This window comes from Silene latifolia, chromosome 3 (assembly GCF_048544455.1).
Source record: "Silene latifolia isolate original U9 population chromosome 3, ASM4854445v1, whole genome shotgun sequence".
Taxonomy (NCBI): Eukaryota; Viridiplantae; Streptophyta; class Magnoliopsida; order Caryophyllales; family Caryophyllaceae; genus Silene; species Silene latifolia.
Genome location: NC_133528.1, coordinates 116,709,183 through 116,726,796, shown reverse-complemented (window position 1 = coordinate 116,726,796; position 17,614 = coordinate 116,709,183). Strand labels below are relative to the sequence as shown.

The 17,614-nt window shown below is 39.5% G+C and overlaps 1 protein-coding gene across 1 annotated transcript; it reads left to right on the top strand.

Annotated features, from left to right (window-relative positions):
* The first annotated feature begins 6,913 nt into the window (after positions 1 to 6,913).
* LOC141649549 (uncharacterized) lies at positions 6,914 to 9,505 on the top strand. Its single transcript, XM_074458236.1, has 2 exons — positions 6,914 to 7,278; positions 8,938 to 9,505. The coding sequence occupies exons 1-2, from the start codon at positions 6,914 to 6,916 to the stop codon at positions 9,503 to 9,505; spliced, it is 933 nt and encodes a 310-aa protein (XP_074314337.1).
* The last annotated feature ends 8,109 nt before the right edge of the window (positions 9,506 to 17,614 follow it).

The window sequence follows — 17,614 nt, the reverse complement described above, 5'->3', positions numbered from 1 at the left end:
GTACTAGTTATTTACTTTCATTCTCGCTATGTTCGTATTACCGATCTACTTAAGTCCTTAATATCGTATTTTAATTGGAATAGCCGCATTGACTCACAAATCTTTAGTCGGTAAAATCTTACCAAAACAGTTTGGCGCCTACCGTGGGGTATTGTGGTTATATCTTGGTTAAAATACTTCTTTTCGAAATATCCTAACATCTCTACAGTTGATCATGTTAGGATCCAATAACAACGTATCAAATCCGATGAGTACATTAGTGCAAACTCCAGTAGTAGGGGCGACGCCAGCAACCTCCGGTGTAATACTACGGTTTTCTATGTGTTTGGGTACTCTATCGAGTGGGGAAAACTCTGCCGAGTAAGTAGTTTTTGAAGCAAAACAGTAGTCTGCCTGTAGGGTACTCGATCGAGTAAGTTGGGTACTCGATCGAGTAAGGGGCACTCGATCGAGTAAGTGCCTTACTCGATCGAGTAAGTGCCTTACTCGATCGAGTAAGTGAGTTTACATGCTGAATTTTGACGGGTTTTGTTAATGACGCAATATTGGTATATAAAGACGTCTGTCACTTTTTTTAAATCTTTTTATCATTCTAAAAACCTAAATTGAGAGAAGGAAGTTACGTAAGTTGATTCATTGCATCATTAGCAAATTCCCAAGGCTAAGAGAGTCGGATCATCGTGTTCTTTATGCCGTTGTGATCCTTGTGTCGAGGGTAAGGTCCTTATATCTTTTATGTTGGGATTCGTTGGGTTCCTTTAAAACCCTAATTGGGTAATTTGAGGGTTTTGGTGGTATATGTGATTATGGTAGTAATTGTATGCATGTATGTTATAGGAGGAGGTTTCGTTGAGGAAAGATTCTGATTAGCTGCTAAGACCGTCTGTGGTGTTTGCTTTCCAGGTAGGGTTTTCCCTACTCAGTATTAATTACATAAGTGTGGTTGGTGATTACTGTTGTTGTTGTATATCATATTGGCATTGGATTCTATTTTGGTGGTTGTTGATAGTGTAGTATAATTGTTGTTGTCTTTGATCTTCGGGGCGCGTCCCTGGCTGAGTGGAGTCACTTGCGGGAGTGGCTTCACGCCCTTGGTTCGCCCTCTGTGGAACCCGCCACAGGAGGGGATGTGCACATTAAGGAAACTTGGGTTTATCGCTCAGTAGTGATGAGCGGGGATTTGGTGGGTACGGTTGCGGTCCCCCACTAGCGGTGTGGAGTACTTGTTGCGATGGGTACTCTGGCAGGACTACACACTTTAGTGTGTAGTCAGTTGTGTGGAGATTGGTTGTGGAGACTGGATAATTGTTGTGTTGTTAAGCTGTTTTGGCATTTGTTTCATTGTGGCTTTGTTTTATGTAACTAGTACTGACCCCGTTAATTGTTTTAAAAATTGTGGTGATCCATTCGGAGATGGTGAGCAGTTGTTGAGCAGGTATGATATGACGCGTATGGGATAGCTGGGATGAGTCATCACGTGGCAGTTAGAAGTCTTCCGCTGTGTCAGACGATGTTTTGTAGTTTTGATAGTTTTATCAGTAGACCGTTTTGAGAACCTTGTATTTCAGTTTAACAGTTTTGGACTTGACATGTAATCACTTTAAACCGTATTTACTTTTAAGTATGTTTCGTTATTGTCTTATGATTATCATTGCCTCGGGTAACCGAGATGGTGACGTTTCCATACCTTAAGTCGTTCTGGTAAGGCACTTGAAGTATGGGGGTGTCATAAAGTGGTATCAGAGCGACGATCCTGAAACTTGTAACCAATGAACCTAATGAACATAGGGAGTCAAACTTAAATGAACCCGGGTAGAAGTTGTAAGAGCTAATGCAAAGACTTGGGAGACGTACTAAAGTCGCGAACTCGCCCTACAATTTTGAACCGGTCACTATGGGGTGTCATGGGACCGCTATGTGTTTGTTAATGTTCTATTGCGTATGTTGAATGATGTGTTGTATAGAAATGTTGCAAAATGATTGTGGTGGAATGAGGAATGTGGTAAATGATAAAGTGTTGTGAATATGCATGTTGCATGATAGTTGGTTTACAATGTTGTTTGGAATTGCTGGAAAAGTATATAAGAATGATGAATAATGATGTTGCAGGATGAATGATTTATAATTTGTCTATACTAGTAACATGTGATTAGGGGATGTGATATGATTTTACATAATTTTGTTTGTGTAAACTTAAACAATAAGTTCATATACTTGTCTACTGTTGTGTCATATGCACTTGTTAGATGAAGAATGTGGTTGAAATGGGAAGAATTGATTGGAAAAGATGGAGTGTCAATTGCATGAGAATATGAATTTTGTGATTATGAATATATTTAGGTGATGAAGTGGATTTTTAATATTGTTGCATTAGTAACATGGAAATAGGATTTGTAATGTATGAGAATGTTTTGTGTTACGAAAAGTTATAAAATTAAAGCATGCGGGTAGTACATGATTAATAAGTGGAAGATATTTGTTGTACGAGCAGTGGTGGTATTGTGGTGTTGTCACTAGTGGTTAAGGGTGATGATAGATAAGAAAGATTGCAATTCTAAAGAGGTTGATCTTGTATAGGCCGGATTGATATGTACGGTTGTGAGGAAGTATAAGACGTGGTCTTAGGAGGCGGTTGCTAGTAGTTAAGTATTAGCTGTATGGTTATATTTGGCAGGAGGTGATGGTTATGTGAATGGGAAAATGTGTTATGAGGGGCATACGAGTTAAGCTCGGGCGAGAGGTAACCTTTACCAGGTGGTAACTTACATGATTAAGATTGACTAGTTGGATGTGATTATGGGTCTATGATGTGTATAAATGTTTGTGTGAGGTTCTGACCTCACGAGAAGTGGTATGGTGTGATAGTTATAAAGTTGTTATTTGAATATTCCGTAATGCATGTTGGGTATGGTAATCTAATGGAATGATGTTCAAAAGTGATAGTTTGGGTGATCTGGCATGGCTAGCTATACTAGTATGTATATTCATGATATATGTTTATTCGGTGAAAAGGTATGGATGATATTCATGAGATTCTTGTCTGTTTATTCCATATAATATGTTGTGTTGTGATCTAGTAAAGCAGTTTTGAGTAAGTTTTCTTGTCCGGAAAGTTATACTGAGTTAGTGCTTATGGGAATTGTATGTGGTTGTGATGTCTATCGATGTGGTTGTTATGCCTCGGGTGGTGATCCGGGCACGATACTTCGTGTTGTGATGCGGGTATTTTCGCGCTGCGGTGCGGCTGTTGGTGGCGGTGTTGCAATGCCGACACTGGTTGTGGTGGAGTAGGCGGGATGATTAAGATTCGAGTTTCGAAAGTACATACCAGTTATGCATAGATTGTTGTTTTGTTGCTGCTGTTTCCTGTGAGTTTCAGTTTAGACAGATAGACGGTTGTTTTGTTTATTGATGTTTCTTACCAGTTTCAGCTTGGGAGTGAGGGTAGAGTATGATATGGAAGAGAGTTGTGTATGTTTCCGTTGTTGTCATGGTATAGTGATATTCTGTTGATGGGACACAGTTGCGAGAGGTTGTTGGAGTACTTGTGATCTTCTTTTTGAGGAGGCATTGGTTTATATAGTAATGTTACGTGATTTGTGGAACAAGTGTTGTACTGATATGGAAGCTGCAAGTGGTTCATAATCTTTTATTGGGACAGTGAGTATAGGGTGTTGGTAATTAGTTTCATGTTAAGTTATGGATGAGTTTTGCGGTAATGAAAGAAAAGAACTTGAGGATCTAGTGTGAGTGTGTGTAATAATTGTGGATCGTGAGTTATGAGTATGGAGATAGGTGCATGTATAGAGGACTATGTCATTTTGGCGGTAATAGGGAACATTTGAAGTTTTGGTTAAGCTAAAGATTTTGTGGTATAGGTTAGGTGGTGTGCCGAGTGAATTGAGGTATGAGAACTGTTTATGTAAGAGAGCCTTGGATATAGGAATGGTGAGTGTTTAGATTATAGGCGGTTATCTTTGACATGTGCTGGTGATGAGGATAATGAGAAGATATAGCTAAAGATTTAATATTAGTGAGTTACGAGGACGTAACATTTGTCTTAAGAGGAGTAGGATGCGATAAAAGAGAGTTTCATGGTTGTGCATGTTGTAGTATAATTGGAAGTAGAGTGTTGGTGTAGCATAAAGGATGGATCTTTGTTGTGGTTGATATTGTTAAAAGGTCATGGCCGTGCTTGTAGTAGTTCGTTGTTTAGGAATGGGAGAATATTTCGATAGTGTTGACAGTTGGATGATGATATTTATGAGTTCGATGGAGTTGACAGTTGGATGGTGATGTTATTGAGTAAACTTCGAGGACGAATTTCCTTTTAAGGGTGGTAGAATGTAACATTCTGTTTGATGTTATGAGTGTCTTGATACCGCATTTTCTAGTGGATAATATGTTACGGAGCTAACAGCGTTTGTGGATAGTAGTTGGTAGTGTTTGGAGTTGATGTCGATAGAGACTATGATGTAGTTGATACGATATCGTGAGCCGTGTTGTGGAGGTAGGCATAGTTGGTGGAGTTGGTGTTAAGAGTTCATGTTTGATAGGTTGGGGTTTTGTTTTGAGACCTTAGTTGCGTTGTTGTGTCCTAATCGAGTTAGTATGTTTGTTTTGGGTATGGGTTGAACTCCGGGGACAAAGTTCCTTTTAAGGAGGGAAGACTGTAATACTACGGTTTTCTATGTCTTTGGGTACTTTATCGAGTGGGGCTTACTCTGTCGAGTAAGTAGTTTTTGACGCAAAACAGTAGTCTGCCTGTAGGGTATTCGATCGAGTAAGTTGGGTACTCGATCGAGTAAGGGGCACTCGATCGAGTAAGTGCCTTACTCGATCAGTAAGTGAGTTTACTGGCTGAGTCTTGACGGGTTTTGTTAATGCAATATTGGTATATAAAGACGTCTGTCACTTTGCTTAAATCTTTTTATCATTCTAAAAACCTAAATTGAGAGGAGGAAGTTACGTAAGTTGATTCATCGCATCATTAGCAAATTCCCAAGGCTAGGAGAGTCGGATCATCGTGTTCTTTACGCCGTTGTGATCCTTGTGTCGAGGGTAAGTTCCTTATACCTTTTATGTTGGGATTAGTTGGATTCCTTTAAAACCCTAATTGGGTAATTTGAGGGTTTTGGTGGTATATGTGATTATGGTAGTAATTGTATGCATGTATGTTATAGGAGGAGGTTTCGTTGAGGAAAGATTCTGATTAGCTGCTAAGACCGTCTGTGGTGTTTGATCTCCAGGTAGGGTTTTCCCTACTCAGTATTAATTACATAAGTGTGGTTAGTGATTACTGTTGTTGTTGTATATCATATTGGCATTGGATTCTATTTTGGTGGTTGTTGATAGTGTAGTATAATTGTTGTTGTCTGTGATCTTCGGGGCGCGTCCCTGGCTGAGTGGAGTCACTTGAGGGAGTGGCTTCACGCCCTTGGTTCGCCCTCTGTGGAACCCGCCACAGGAGGGGATGTGCACATTAAGGAAACTTGGGTTTATCGCTCAGTGGTGATGAGCGGGGATTTGGTGGGTACGGCTGCGGTCTCCCACTGGCGGTGTGGAGTACTTGTTCCGATGAGTACTCTGGCAGGACTACACACTTTAGTGTGTAGTCAGTTGTGTGGAGATTGGTTATGGAGACTGGAGAATTGTTGTATTGTTGAGCTGTTTTGGCATTTGTTTCGTTGTGGCTTTGTTTTATGTAACTAGTGCTGACCCCGTTAATTGTTTTAAAAACTGTGGTGATCCATTCGGGGATGGTGAGCAGTTGTTGAGCAGGTGTGATATGACGCGTATGGGATAGCTGAGATGAGTCATCATGTGGCAGTTAGAAGTCTTCCGATGTGTCTGAGGATGTTTTGTAGTTTTGATAGTTTTATAGTAGACCGTTTTGAGAACCTTGTATTTCAGTTTAACAGTTTTGGACTTGACATGTAATTACTTTAAACCGTATTTAATTTTAAGTATGTTTCGTTATTGTCTTATGATTATCATTGTTTCGGGTAACCGAGATGGTGACGTTTCCAAACCTTAAGTGGTCCTGGTAAGGCACTTGAAGTATGAGGGTGTCACATCCGGTGTTTCAACAACGGTGGTCCATACCACCAGAGTGACTGCAGGCCCCAAATATCAGCAAAGCCTCCTTACTCCCTTAAAATCACAGATCTGGGAGCAGGGAAGGCTGGCAAATCACTAGTTATTTATTCCTGTGCCAAAGCCTAATAAGTATGGGAGTTCGTAGCGCCCAGGATCACCAGGACACCTGACAGGAGCCCGTCTCCCGGGAGCATCACAACCGAATCCGGTATAGCAGTTGCTCCAAGGGATGACATCCTTGCAGCAGGCGGTCATATGGTTACAAAGGGACAACCGGTCCTTGTAGGAGAAGATAGATGCAATGTCACCCCTGGGAACGACCCAGCAGATGACAAGGTCAACACTCGGCCAGGGGAATGCCAAGGAGTACTCAGGGAGGTTACTGCCGCAAAATCTAGTAACCAGGCTCAATATGGATATGCTGCCACCAGGGGTAACCACGCCACCCGAGCAAGTATGTCCAGCAGGAACGGTGGCCATCCATGGTACAATCCAACAACCAGGAGTTCCACCACCACCAAGGATGCCACAAACGTACCCCATGGTACTCATTCCTGTGGGATTAGGAGCACTGACTCCAGATCTCATATCAACCACCAGTAGTACGCCCGTGGTACCAGGGAGCGATCTAGGGGAACAGTCAGCAAGAAACGCATACCCTGAGATATGCTCCTATATGCCATATACTCCAGACAGTTAGTTCAGGCCTATTGTGAACTCAACACCATTACCTGGAAGCTACATGGTGCCTCCTTACATGCCATGAGGAACACCAAATCCATATGGGATCTACTCAGTATCCCACAATCAGGGTATGGGGGTAGAAAGCCATGTAGAACAACAGTTGCAGGATATCAGGTCCCTACTCAGCGACGTTCCAGGGTTACCAGGTCCTATGGAGGTAGCAACCACGGAGTGCTATGCGGATTCCCCCTTCATGGACAACATTGCCCTTGTCATCATGGCAAAGGGGTTCACCATGCCAACAATGACATTGTATGATGGAACAGAGGATCCGCAGGAGCACATCAACCAGTGCAAACAGAAAATGATGGTGGTTGCAGCAATAGGGCCTGAAAAGGAGGCATGTATGTGCAAAGGATTCGGTTCCACCTTGTCAGAAGCCGCACTCCAATGGTTCGTTAACCTTCCCAACAAGTCTATTTCCAGCTTCGCAAGGTTAGTGAACGTTTTCAATTAGCAGTTCGCAAGCAGTCGCAAGCCAGAAAATTTATCCAGTGATCTGATACGTGCATTTTATATAGTCTTTTTAAGCCTTTTTATGCACGTATTTCTATGCTATTATCGTAGTTTATGCTATGAAATGCCCCGAATATGCTACTTTGGTTTGTTTTGTCTTATTTGTAGGAATGAACCAGAAAGTAGTGAAATCAAGCCTTTTACCGTCCGTTTAGCATGCATTTGGAGGAAGAGTGAATTTGGAGCGGGAATGTAGCTATTTTGAGATGCGCAAAGAAGAAAGATAGCTAGGCGAGCAAAGGAAGAACTTCAAATTGCTAGTGCCTAATTTGGAGAGCTATATCTCGAGTTATACAACTGATTTTCAGGTGATTCTAACTGGAGATGAAATTTTATCCTCTTAGCTTTCCAACGCCACCGGAATTGCCCTGTTTGTCTAAGTAACGAAGAAATGGCAGCCGTTTGAAGTTCAGTGCGCAAAGCAGGAAATTGTGCGCCGGAAAGTACTCGATCGAGTACAATTATGTTCGATCGAGTCCTTTTTCTACTCGATCGAGTAGTTGCATTTTAGGATTTACTCAATCTAGTAGATTTTCTATTCGATCGAGTGGTTTAAGCTTTATTTTACTCGATCGAGTAGTTTAAAAGCACTCGATCGAGTGGTTTGCTATTGGGCTCGGGATTTTTAGTCCGTGATTGGGTTTATGTTTGTAAAATCTCGCTTCCCTATATAAAGGAAGTCGGGATTAGGTCATAATTATCCTGGATACTACTAGGACGACGCTTCTATCACACTTCATGCTTTTCCTTCTCTCTTTTCTCTGTTAAACACTTTTCCACCATTCTTTTCCGGATCTCTTAATCAGTAATTCCTTTCCTTACTCTTTTTCTTCCTTTACTTTATTTTTAATTTATGATGTTGTTTATTCCTTTATTTTTCGCTCTTGCTCTTCCCTTATCTATGTTTAGCTAATTCCCCTGCTAGGATTTAGGGGAGTCGATGAACCGATGTTAATTGCTAATTAGGTTTACGGATTTGTCGTTGTTGTTAAGTCTATGTTGTTAATCACTGCTTTAATTGTTTCTAGCTATTTGAATCGATGCATTTAGCCTACTTAATATTGGTAAGCCTTGACCTAGACCGAAAGGTTGGAAGGGGTGAGACCCGCAGTGAACAATATGATGCTTTAGTGAGGGCGAAAGTTAAGCTAATAGCATTTTAAGGCGAATTGAGACCGAAAGGAGATATTCGTTGCCCCTTAGACCGACACATCGACTAATTTGTGACCTTAGCTGCAATTGACTGACATTCATTGATGACCCGACATTCCTAGTTCTCTATCTTTATTGTTAATCCCTTTATTTTTATCGCTCAATTTCTCTTGTCTCCTCTCTTAGTTTAGAAATCGTACTCAAATCCACGTTACTCTTAGACTAACTTAAAACAGATAAATCTCATTTTTGCCTCCCTGTGGAGATCGACCCGACTTCCCTAGCTATATTAGTTAGAGCCAGTTGGTTATTTTTGATAGGTATACGACTACCCTGTCATGATCTATACCGGATCGTCCAGAGGTTCGAGGAGTCCACCGGGGATTATCTCACCAGATTCAATGTGGAAAAAATATCTATCCCTAGGTGCGACCCTACAACGACAGTCAACGCCTTCAGAAGGGGACTGCATCGCGACTCTGATTTGTACAAGGATCTCACCAAGCATCTATGTGCCACCTTTGAGGAAGTCAAGCAAATGGCAGAGGCTACTTATCGCCTAGAGGAGGATGAGGATAGAAGACACCTGTATGGAACAGCGTCGTCCAGCAAAAAAATCATAACAGAGAAAAAGAATGAAAGAGCCAAACCCTATAACAAGAACACAGTGAACAAAGTCTCAGGAGAAACAGAGAGCACCGAGGCTCCACCTAAGCTCAGCGATTATGAGTTCACCACTGGACATGCTGGGGTAATGAAGGTAATCAGGGAGCTACGGCAGAGGGCCAGGTGGCCCAAGAAACCTACCCCGAGGGAGAACGACAGAAGAGATGCCAGCAAGAGGTGTAAATACCACAAAGATATTGGCCATAATACAGAAGATTGTATAGTACTACGAAAGGAAGTGAAGCACCTCTACAGTGCTGGATGCTTGGATCACCTGCTCCCTAAGGGGGCGAAATCTGGAAAGGTCAATACTGCTGACCAGGCCTAACCATCCCCACCTCCACCTTACTCAAAGGTCGTGAGCGTCATCACAGGGGGGTCGGAGATATGTGGTCTCACTTATTCAATAGCAAAGCGCCATGCAACCGAGATTAAAGGAGATAAACCATAGTTCTCCCTCAGGGTTAGTAGACAGGATCTACAAGCAATCGCATTCGAAGAGGCAGACGTACCTGATGAGGCAGAACACCACCATGACGCCTTGATCATTACCCTTTCTATAGGGAATTGCCTTGTTAAAAAGATATTGGTAGATACTGGAAGCTATGTGAATCTGATAATGATGGAAACCTTGAAGAATATGGGGTTCATCGAGAAAGACCTGGTGCAAAAGGCAGTACCCTTAGTAGGCTTCAGCGGAGAAACTAAACAATCCCTTGGAGAAATAGTGATACCTACCTTTACAGGGGGTATGAAAAAACAGGTACGGTACTTGGCCATTGATGGTCCGTCAACTTATAACGTGATACTTGGCAGGCCTTGGATCCATGAAATGAAAGCGGTACCATCATAGCCTGAAGTTCTCTACACCCTGGGGGGTACAGGAGATACAAGGAGATCAAAATGTAGCTCGGGATTGCTACAAGAACGCTCTAAAACCCACTGAAGCTGGTCCATCATAGCAATTACAGAAACTGTGCGTCGAGAGGGAGTATATCGCACCTCCCTAGGAGGAACTCGACGAAGTAATCCTGGACCCACAGTTTCCAGCAAGAATGGTGCTGGTGGGAGCTGATTGTGCAGGTAACATCCGTGAGCAGATAATTGAATTTCTACGTACTAACATGGATTGTTTCGCTTGGTCCCATAGAGACATGATTGGCATAGATCCAATTGTAATTACACACCGGTTAAATGTAGACCCCATCTTTCCTTCAGTCCAGCAGAAAAGGCGGAAATTCGCTCCTGAAAGGAACGAGGTGATAAACCAGGAGGTAGACAACCTCCTGGCAGCAGGCAAGATCAAGGAATTCAACTACCCAGGATGGCTCTCGAATGTTGTGGTTGTACCCAAGAAGAACAACAAGTGGAGAGTATGTGTCGATTTCACAGATCTTAACAAAGCCTACCCAAAAGACCCGTTCCCTCTGCCGTACATTGATTCCATGGTAGACGCTACAGCAGGGCATGAGCTACTTACCTTCCTTGATGCTTGGAGTGGGTACAACCAGATAAAAATGGACCCTAAGGATTAGGAGAAAACAGCCTTCAGATCTGATAGAGGCTTGTACTGCTACAATGTGATGCCCTTTGGCCTCAAGAGTGCTGGTTCCACCTATCAGCGCCTGGTGAACAGAATGTTCAAGGAGGAGATAGGGAGAACAATGGAAGTCTACATTATTGACGATATGGTAGTCAAATCCGAGAAGGCAGAACAACATATATCCCACCTGGAGAATACCTTCTCAATCCTCAGAAAATACCATATGAAGCTGAACCCCCTGAAATGCACTTTTGGAGTCTCCTCTGGGAAATTCCTGGGGTACTTGGTGACGCACAGAGGGATAGAGGCCAACACGGAGCAATCAAAGCAGTACTTTACTTAGAATCTACTTAGAAGACAAAGGACGTACAAAGGCTCACAGGACGGGTATCAGCTCTAAATCAGTTCATATCAAGGTCCTCAGACAGGTGTCGATTGTTCTATGACATCCTGAGAAAGAGCCAGAAGTTTCAGTGGACGCAGGAGCATGAAAAGGCATTTAGGCAACTCAAGCAGTACCTGAACACCCCTCCTCTTCTCTCCAAGCCAGAACAGGGAGAACCACTGTACTTGTATCTATCAGTGATAGAGGCGGCTGTAAGCGCTGTACTGGTACGAGAGCATGAAGGTATGCAGAAACCAGTATACTATATAAGCAAGTCTCTCTTACCTGCAGAGACCCACTACACATCTCTAGAAAAACTCGTTTTAGCACTTGTTACTGCTTCGTACAAATTGCGTCCCTATTTTGAGTCACATACAATTTCAGTCGTGACCAACTACCCCCTGAGAACCATAATGAGGAAATCCGAACTGTCATGGAAAATTGTTAAGTGGTCTATCCACCTGAGTGGGTACGACCTGAAATTTGAACCCTGAACAGCCATAAAGTCCCAAGCCCTAGCTGACTTTGTGTTAGACTTTAGTTCCACCTTCAAGAACAAGCCGATAGTGAAATCTTGACCCTAAGTGAGGCTAAAAGGGAGAAGGTATGGGAGTCACATGTTGATGGGGCATCCAATACGAAGGGAGCAGAGGTAGGGCTGGTCCTGAAATCACCTCAGGGGGAACAGATAATACAGGCAGTACGGTGCGAGTTCAAAGCAACGAATAACGAGCGAGGCTGAATACGAGGCCCTAATCTTAGGACTCCAATTAGCCTTAGAATTGCAAGCTAGTCGTATAGAGGTGTATAGTGACTCCCAACTGATCGTAAACCATGTGAATGACGTATACACGGCCAGTGATCCTAAAATGATAGCCTACCTGGAAGTGGCGAAGGAGCTCAAACTCCGCTTTGCCTCCTTCTACATCTAGCAGATACCAAGGGATCAGAATGTTGAAGCGGATGCTCTTGCCACCCTGGGAGCAGCCTTCACTCCAGGGGCAGTGGGTACTATACCATTCATACATGTCATGAAATCCGCCATACGTCAGAATGAACAGCAGAACGCCAGTAAGGCTGCAACCACCCAGTGGACATACGAAGCATGGATACTGTGTACTGCCACACCCTAGGAAGTGATTTATGATTGGAGTAAGCCTTACATTAGTTGGCTACGCGATGAGGTATTACCACTTGACCAGAAAGACGCCAGGAGTTTCAAAATGAAATCCTCCAGATTCGTACTCATTGATGGTATCCTATTTAGGAGGTCCTTAGCAGGACCCTATCTGAGGCGCTTGAGCATACAGGAGGCAAAGGCAGTAATGTGTGATATCCACAGTGGTGATTGTGGAAATCACACAGGGGGTAGAAGCCTGTCCAACAAGACACTAAGACAGGGTTACTTCTGGCCTACCATGAGGAAGGACGCCATAGATTACCTCAAGAAATGCGAAGAATGCCAAAGGCACGCTCCTGTCAGCCACCAGCTAGCAAAACATATACACCCGATCATCTCGCCTTGGCCTTTTATGAAATGGGGACGATGGGTGATGTCGTCGGGTCACATCCAATCAAACACATTTATAATACTCAACGAACTACTAGTTAGCGGTAAGTCGAGGTCGATCCATGGGACGGTGTGCTTTGGGTTCTAAGTCTATCTATCTCGATTTATGCTAGTGTCACGATTTGTTTGGGTTTGTAGTTGTGTCCTAGATTAATGCAAGTAATAAAGTAAAACAAGCAATAAAAGGAAGGATGAAAACAAATGGTTAAAGGTGCTAGGATGTCATGGGGTCATATGGGATTCATGGTGTTGATCATACAAACATGTTTACAAGGTTGCAAGCAATTAATGTTGTGGGGGTGTTGGGAAATGTGTCCTCAACAATAGTGCGATCACATGATTTAAATATCATTATTAAAATCTCATTTTAAGAATACATGTGGGATGTAATATTTTACTATCAACTGGTCAACATATATCGGTAATGATTGGCTGACTAGAGTTTGACATTACTGTCGTGCGACGGTGGTGATCAGTTGATCCCCTTAGGTCATACCTATAGGGAAATACTCTTAATTGATTATTTAATTAATCGTATACCGATATGAGTTAATTAAATTGCTTAAAATTGACGGATGATTTTGTGAGTATAATTTACGTATCTTATTGTAAATATGATTAAATAAGACATGGTCTAAGTAATTGAATTATTTTATTACTTGGATGAAATTATTGTTCAAAGAAACAATTGAAACGGAATGAATAAATTATTATAAATACAGAATGTTGTAGTTTATAATTTGGAAACCTTTTTGGTACAAGTAATTACGAATTACTAGTCGATTTTGTATATGACATTTTATGAGTATGTTGATTTTTAATATGTTAAAAATACATTACAATTTCATATGTCAAGTAACATGTCACATATGTTACAATTGACAAATGACAAAATAAAATAGACCATTCATTTTATTTTGTATGTACCGAAATTATAAGGAGTTAGTGGAATAAAATTGTGTTAATTGTTTAATGGTAGACACAATGATAAAAGCTAGGTAGTAGGCTTGCATGCCTAGTCTCTTGTGAAGAGCAAAAACAAAAGGCATTGGGCATACTACCCAATGCCCTTTTTTCGGCCACCAACAAGAAAGAGAGAAAAGCTCTTCTCTTTTACATCATTCATTCCTCCCATCTTATTTTTCTTAGTGTAAGAAAATCCTTAAAAACTCTCTACAATTTATGATAATTCTAGAGAAATAAAATCTCACAAAAACATCCCCTCTTGACCGAAATAATCAAGAGCCCAAATACAATTTATTTGTATCAATTTTATTGTAAAACCATTATTATTACTAGATCTAAATAGTATTGGTTTATTAAGATGTATTCCTTGGGTATATGCTTTTGGGAGGGATTCTACTCTTGAATCCTTGTTCTTCCATTTGGAAAGCTCAAGAACAAAAGAAAAGGCGATTTCTTTTGTGCCCATAAAACCGAAAACAACAATGTAAGAACATGATTTCTTCTCCTTTATTATATTGTTTGCATGCATAAAATCCACATTTAATTTTATGACAAATTAATTTTGACATATATGAATATGTTAGCATGTATATGAATCTACTTTTCCTTCAATCGGTATCAAGAGCCACGGTTGTTTGCATGCAAATCGGTTAAAAGTTTTTCCGAGTTATAAAGAGTAACATATAAAACTTGTAAATTTTGTGTTATTATGATATATCACGAAATTAATCCATGCATGTTAATATTTCTGGTCCTAAAATGTTTTAGAATATTTTGGTTAATTTTACGGATTTTTATTGTTCATATTTTACAATAATGGCATTTAAATATGATTTTATGAGTAAAAATGTCATTTTTGGTCTAAAATTAGCTATACTTCGAATTTTCAGTTGATTTTTGGATATGTTGTCACATATATTATTTTGAGATAACCTGTAAATTTTCATAATTTTTGGACTTGTTATGCTCGAAAAATGAATTTTTCATTATTAAATTCGGATTTAGGTTAAAAATAGGTTAATATGAGTTAAATTTCGAATCTGGTCATAGAAAATTAATATGTTGTCACATGCAATTTTACAAGATGTGTGTAAAATAATTGGCTATAAAGAAGTCTTTTTGCATGATTTATGGATTTTTGAAGAAAAATAGCATAAATAGTGACATTATTGGTGAAAATTAATAAAACATAATCTATGACTTAGGAAAAACGTCTAATGTTGCATTTTATTATCTTTTTCAGATCTAAAATTGAAAAGTTAGTGAAAATAATTTTTCCATGTTTTTATGATTATTTTATTAAAAAATCGATAAACCGCAACATTGTTTTTCCGGTAAATTTTCGAAATTTTTAACCAAAGATTTTGAACATTATGAGTGTCATGGAATTTTTCCAGAATGTTCATGAATTTAAATTTGAAATTTCAAATTTATTTGAAATTTTGTGATTTATTTGAAGTTTAATAGCTTATTTTTGTAATTTTGGTCCATTTATGAACAATTTTGTTTATAAAAGTTAATTATGGTCAAATTATTAGTGAAGACTATATTTTGAGTCCTAAGAGGTTAGGGTAATTAACTTATGCATAAATATGAGTTTATGTATTTTTGTGATTATAAAATGTTGAAATCACGCAAATCCGTAAAAACCGAGTAATATACGATATTGGCTATTTAAAGGCGATTTAGCATAAAATTGAGCATGTTCATACATATTATAATGCTGCATCTTCTTTATGATTGTCATAATTTTAATTTATGTAATTTTTGAATAATGTAATTTTACTTAGTATGGCCTTAGATTTTAATTGGTATTTCCCGAAATGTATGGGAATATCGATTCGGTTGTAATTTTATTGTGATCTCGTATCACCGTTTTGTAATTTAATAGATTTATTTTATTTAAGTTACAAATGTATAATAGGAAATTATGTAATTTATTATGTAATTTAAATTCATCTCGGAGTTCCCAAAGACGGATTTCTTCAAGATGGCGATACATAAAGACGGTGTTACCTCGAGATGCGTGCCTCAACCGAAGATCAAGGGACCAATGGAGTTGGTTTCCGAATATGTAATAGTTAAATAGTTTTTTTTTTTCCTATTTTAGGAAAGGCCATACTAGGATCTATTTATTTATTTTTATGCTTGCATTTTATTTTATGTCACATGCATCGCTAAATCGCCATAACTAAAACATGCATCCTTTTATCGAGTTTATCGACCGTGTCAATTAGAATTATCGTAGTTCACCGCTTTAGTTCACTTAAAACGTGATAGATAATAAATTGACATGACCTCTCGCTAAAACAATTAATTGAGACATAGCCTTACCAAATAGTAGAAACCATGAAAACCTATTTCGCGAGGGAGTGCACTCGGCCCTACCGGGGTACAAACCTTGTTACGTAGGGGAAGTGGGTGATGAGTGTTAATCCACCGAATTCATGTTGATGAGGGTTTCATCGGCCATACCGTGCCCAAGTTGATGTGGATTTGGATCATGGACACATTTATTCGAAATTTGGATTGAGCTCAACGGAAGTATTCGCGACCGTAGTTGCATGTGTTCCGGGCTATAGATAAATATTAGAGTAATTTTATCGACCAAGAGTTCTAAAAGTAGAATCGATTAAAACGTTAATCCACCGAGTTATATTGATAAGGGTTTCATCGGCCATACCGTGCCCAAGTTAATATGAATTTGGGTCTTGGAATCATTTATCATAGTTGGGTAGAGGTCACTATGTAAATGCTATACTTGTTTTTCCATGTATTAATAAAACGATAAATGTTTTGTTTTCATTATTCCGTTATCACATTGTTCTATTTCTTTACCACAATTCATATACGATATCATTTCGTTTTTGATTCAAATCTCCATTAAAACATCCTAACTAAAGACAAATATGAATTTGCTTCTAAAACCTCATATGAACCATTGCTAAGGATCTCTTGCAAAGAGTATAGATTAAAGTTATTCATTATCAAACAGGTTTTTGATTCTTGACTAACACATCTACTTACAATGGATTGTTATTCATATACTTAATTGAATTAAGTACCTTGAAGCGATAAATTGTTTTGGTAACTAGATTTGTTGGAAATCAAAATTGACCAAAATAACGCAACCACTTCAATGAAAGTTTTAAGACTGAAACGAACAAATGAAGAGTAATCTTCATGAATTCAATTTTGCTTCTCAAAGCAAAGACTTATTGAAATGAGTGGGAGCATTCTCTTAAACCGTTAAGATGAGGACGAGGTTCAAGAAGTAAAGGAATTGATACAAGGTAATGTTAAAAGTAAAGCCATTGAGGAATGACGATACTAAACCTATCAATCCCGACCGATAAAGTTTCCATTGTCTTAAATGTTGGACACTAGAAAGAAAACTACCCCAAATTATTGAAGAATCAACAAGTTAGTTGTGGGACATCTAATGGGACCTTCTTCTTTAAATGTTTATTTGATTAAACATAAATTTTGCTAGTACTAATTCGTCAATATTAGAAACCAGTGGAGGTTTTCATCATTGTATTCGACACATAGGATGATTACAATATGACGACTAGCAACAATAATGATGAGAGATAGAGTCATTGTGTACTCAATCTAGCTTTTGGATTTAAAGTTGTACTTAATTGTGACTATTAAGTGCATAAACTCTAAATAAGAATATAAACTTGTTAAGATACAAAAGAGGTTTTCACTTTTGTGACCCTATACACCACGATTTGATGTATGGCTAGCCCATCATCAAGGTGAGTATATTCTAAACCAAACTAGAATGATATATCATGAAGATGATACAAGACTCAAATTGGTAACCCAAGATTAAACCTTAAATTTTGGAATGATGAACGCAAAGAGTTATCGAGTACTCTTGAAACCATTAGATTGTTAATGGTATATGCGTATCTTGTATTCAAAGCAAGATGTCTCATGCCTTTTGGTTGAAAAGGAGATCGAG